The sequence below is a fragment of the Cyprinodon variegatus genome, unplaced genomic scaffold (genome assembly GCF_000732505.1).
Source record: "Cyprinodon variegatus isolate N-32 unplaced genomic scaffold, C_variegatus-1.0 Scaffold13, whole genome shotgun sequence".
NCBI classification, from domain to species: Eukaryota; Metazoa; Chordata; class Actinopteri; order Cyprinodontiformes; family Cyprinodontidae; genus Cyprinodon; species Cyprinodon variegatus.
The window spans coordinates 856804-860941 of record NW_015150466.1 but is presented as its reverse complement, the minus strand read 5'-3'; the positions used below and the strand labels follow the sequence as shown (position 1 = coordinate 860941).

Genomic DNA, 4138 nt, shown 5'->3' with positions numbered 1-4138 from the left:
AACCCTGGCCGCTGCAGACGGTCTAGCATTAGCCCTGGCAGCTGCAGACAGGCTAACATTAGCCCTGGCTGCTGCAGACGGGCTAACGTTAACCCTGGCCGCTGCAGACGGTCTAGCATTAGCCCTGGCAGCTGCAGACAGGCTAACATTAGCCCTGGCTGCTGCAGACGGGCTAACGTTAACCCTGGCCGCTGCAGACGGTCTAGCATTAGCCCTGGCAGCTGCAGACAGGCTAACATTAGCCCTGGCTGCTGCAGATGGGCTAACGTTAACCCTGGCTGCTGCAGACGGGCTAACGTTAGCCCTGGCCGCTGCAGACGGTCTAGCATTAGCCCTGGCAGCTGCAGACAGGCTAACATTAGACCTGGCTGCTGCAGATGGGCTAACGTTAACCCTGGCCGCTGCAGATGGGCTAACATTAGCCCTGGCAGCTGCAGACGGACTAACGTTAGCCCTGGCAGCTGCAGACAGGCTAGCGTTAGCCCTGGCCGCTGCAGACGGGCTAACATTAGCCCTGGCAGCTGCAGACGGGCTAACATTAGCTCTGGCAGCTGCAGACAGGCTAACGTTAGCTCTGGCAGCTGCAGACGGGCTAACGTTAGCCCTGGCCGCTGCAGACAGGCTAGCGTTAGCCCTGGCCGCTGCAGACGGGCTAACATTAGCCCTGGCAGCTGCAGACAGGCTAACATTAGCTCTGGCAGCTGCAGACAGGCTAACATTAGCCCTGGCCGCTGCAGACAGGCTAGCGTTAGCCCTGGCCGCTGCAGACGGGCTAACATTAGCCCTGGCAGCTGCAGACGGGCTAACATTAGCCCTGGCTGTTGCACTACTCATGCATTCCATTGGAGAAAAATGTCACCTGACAAATTGACGGCTAGTGGGAGTTCCAGTAGGATCAGAATTCTGGGAGTCCTAGTGTTAAGGTAAACAGTATATCAAAGATGAAGGTTCTCACCTTCCCAGAGATCTCATCGTAGCGGTAGAGGTCAACAGGCAGCGGTGTCTCACTGATGACCGGCTTCATGCTGGCGATGCGGAAGCTGTTGTCATGGTAGGTGTAGTCGAACCTGGCGTTCACCATCCCCTCCTCGCTGAAGCGGTAGATCTGCTTGTCGATGAGGGGACCCATCTTGCGGTAGCGGATGGTGCAGGAGAAGCCACCGCTCTGCAGGTTGACCATCTTGAGGACCCCGGCCGTCTCGTCGTATCCGAACGTGACCACGGTGCTGTCGTACACGATCTCTGACAGCTTGGCCAGCTTGCCGTACTTGTACAGGACGCGGCGGCCGGTGCCCATGTAGTGCGTGGCCTGCGGGCGGCCGTCCTCGCTGAAGTCGTGGATGATGGAGGCGTTGCTCTCCGGAGGGTTGTAGGTGTTGCGGATGTAGCCGACGGACACGTGCGTGAACATGGTGTGGCGGGCGACGCTGGGCATGGTGACGGCCGTGACCCGACCTGAGGCATCAAACTCAAAGACGTACTGCCTCTGGCTCTGCAGGAGCAGCACCATGGACTGGAGGAGGACAGCAGAGGGTTGAAGAACGGATTATCACCATGGCATTATCAATGGAGGATCATTTGCTCCCCCTTGACAAATTTGCAGCTTAAAGACATTTTACTTCACTCACTTCTGCAATTCAAATTACTGCTGCTAAAAACCTGCATCCTACATGAGTGTTAAAGATGGATGTACTTACTTTATCAAGGTAGCTGTAGCTCCAGACCTTCCCGTCCACAAACGAGCGGGACAGGATGCGACCCTGGGGGTCAAATTCGGTTTTCTCGCTCATGCTTCCCCTTTGGAGCCCCACCAGCTGCCCGGTGGGAGAATACGAAACGTTGACCACCGCCAGGCTGCTGCTGGGCAGCCACATGGCCGGCCGGCCCTGAGCATCATACATGATGCGCAGGGTGAACTTGCGGTGATCGTCGTAGATCTTCTCGGTGCGAGTGTTACGATCGAAGTCGATGGAAAGAAGATTGCGGCCGTGAGCCTAGAGAAGAAATTCAACAGATCTAATTTACCTTCCAAAGCTTTAGTAATATTCCTGGAGGTTTAACCCCCCCCCCAAAAATTATGAATGTTTCTGCTGACATTTTTTAACCCTTTACCATTGAACTCTTTTTCACTTTCAAGATGCCTGCGCCAAAAGTTTGTTTACAAGGAATTTGTTTTGGTGCTGACAAGCAGACATAGTCATTCCGAAAAAGTTGTTTCCAAGTTTGAAGTCCAGAATGTTCACATTTTGGACAAAGAAGACAGGTGGTTTGAGAGGGGCGTGAAGGAAGCCATGTATGGTAAGAAAGAAAAATCAACCTTAAACAGAGGGGGTGGACTCAGGTTTCAGCTTTCAAAAACCTACAATGCAGCAATAGAGTTGATTCCTTCCCACTAACATCAAAACCCCAACCTCTTTACAGGAGAACAGAAGACCTCGTCTATTCATCCAGGCAACTATTCCCTCTAACAACCCCCCTTTCAGAGACATAGACAGGTATGGGGCATTGCAGGCTAACAAAGAAGCCAAACGACCCCCATTCCAAAGGGGGGGACCCGTTCATCCGTTTCTATTTGCATGTTTTCTAAACTAAAACCAGGCTTTGTTGGGCTGCTGGATAAAACCTGGAACTAAACGCTATTTCTGACATTTTGAATTAGAAGCAAAATGTCTTCAAACTTGGAAACAAAGTCCAGTGGTTTTATTGGATGACTATGACCTGGATGACTGAGAATCTTAACCAGCATAAGCAGACATAGGGATGACAACAAATATCAGATATATTGGAAAATATTGAGAAATAAATCTAACATGGCACATATAAAAAAATCTAACAGTATTTTTTCAATTTTTTCCTTTAACATCACTAAATAAAATCTATTGCAACAGATTCCAGTATGTCTAATTCAAACCAACTATAAATGTCCCTGTTCTGTACATGCCTCAGAAGTTTGTAACAGAACATTATTGATTAAAATGTGATTAGTGATACCAATAAATGCAGCATTCAGGGGTAGAGTTGTTCATTAGGTCAAAGCAGACTGAGGTTATAAAAGACTTTATATTTAATCAGAAACACCATAATCACACAGTCCTCTGAAGGAAACACGGTGGTGGCAGCATCATGTGGTGAGATGCATTTCTACTGCAGGGAACAACAGCCCCAAAGGCCAGACTGAATTCATCAGCTTTTGTTTACAAAAAAATTGAAATATAAAACCTTTGTCTTTTGCCATATTCCAAAAAAGTTAAAAAACTATCCACTGGACTTTGTTTCCAAGTTTTAATACGTTTGGCTTCTTATCCAGGAAGCTTTTTCAATTAAAAATGTCTGAATTAACATTGAGTTTGAGGCTCTGATACAGTAGCCCAACAAAGCCAATTAAAGCGAATCTTTAACGCCCCCCCTTTCAGAGACATAGACAGGTATGGGGCATTGCAGGCTAACAAAGAAGCCAAACGACCCCAATTCCAAAGGGGGGGGACCCGTTCATCCGTTTCTATCTGCATGTTTTTTAAACCAAAACCAGGCTTTGTTGGGCTGCTGGATAAAACCTGGAACTCAACGCTATTTCTGACATTTTGAATTGAAAAATCTTCCTGGATGGAAGAGAAACGTCTTCAAACTTGGAAACCAAAGTCCAGTTGATTGTAATTTGTTTTTAGTATGAAGAAAATGTGTTTAGGTGAGTGAAAAATTACCCTGAGCTTCCTCCCAAACACGGTAATCCGGCCCTTGGTCTGCTCCTTACGCAGACGCCACTCGATGGAGTTGAGGCCGTTGTCGGTGGGCAGAGTGATGTTCCTCCGGCCGATGGTCGGGCTCACAGAACCTGCCAGGATGTGGGGCTCGGTGTGGAAGCTGATGCCCATTCCATTGGCGTACATCACTCTCAGGGTGCCGTTGTTGCACAGCTGATAGCTGTTCCTCACCTGGTCTGTAGGTGGAGATGATCTAATGTGAACAATCAAGTTTCCATCCAATTTTCTGTAACCTTATAGAAAAACATTTCTCTCTGCTGGATCAAATCCATAATCCAGCATTATGTATATTAAATAAAGCACAGCTGGATCCCTCTGTATTTGACGAGGAAGGTTGAACAAACTTCCTCGTCTGAAGCAGACGAGGAAGTTTGTTG

General features: G+C 48.6%; 1 protein-coding gene across 1 annotated transcript in view; it reads right to left on the bottom strand.

The window, feature by feature from the left end:
* tenm2 (teneurin transmembrane protein 2) overlaps positions 1 to 4138 on the bottom strand; it is a 447642-nt gene that overhangs the window by 12846 nt on the left and 430658 nt on the right. The window contains exons 27-29 of the mRNA XM_015382666.1: positions 3702 to 3937; positions 1698 to 1994; positions 956 to 1513 (exon numbers count right to left, since the gene is read on the bottom strand). Of these exons, the coding sequence (XP_015238152.1) occupies positions 956 to 1513; positions 1698 to 1994; positions 3702 to 3937 (1091 nt within the window). The remainder of the gene's footprint in view (positions 1 to 955; positions 1514 to 1697; positions 1995 to 3701; positions 3938 to 4138) is intronic.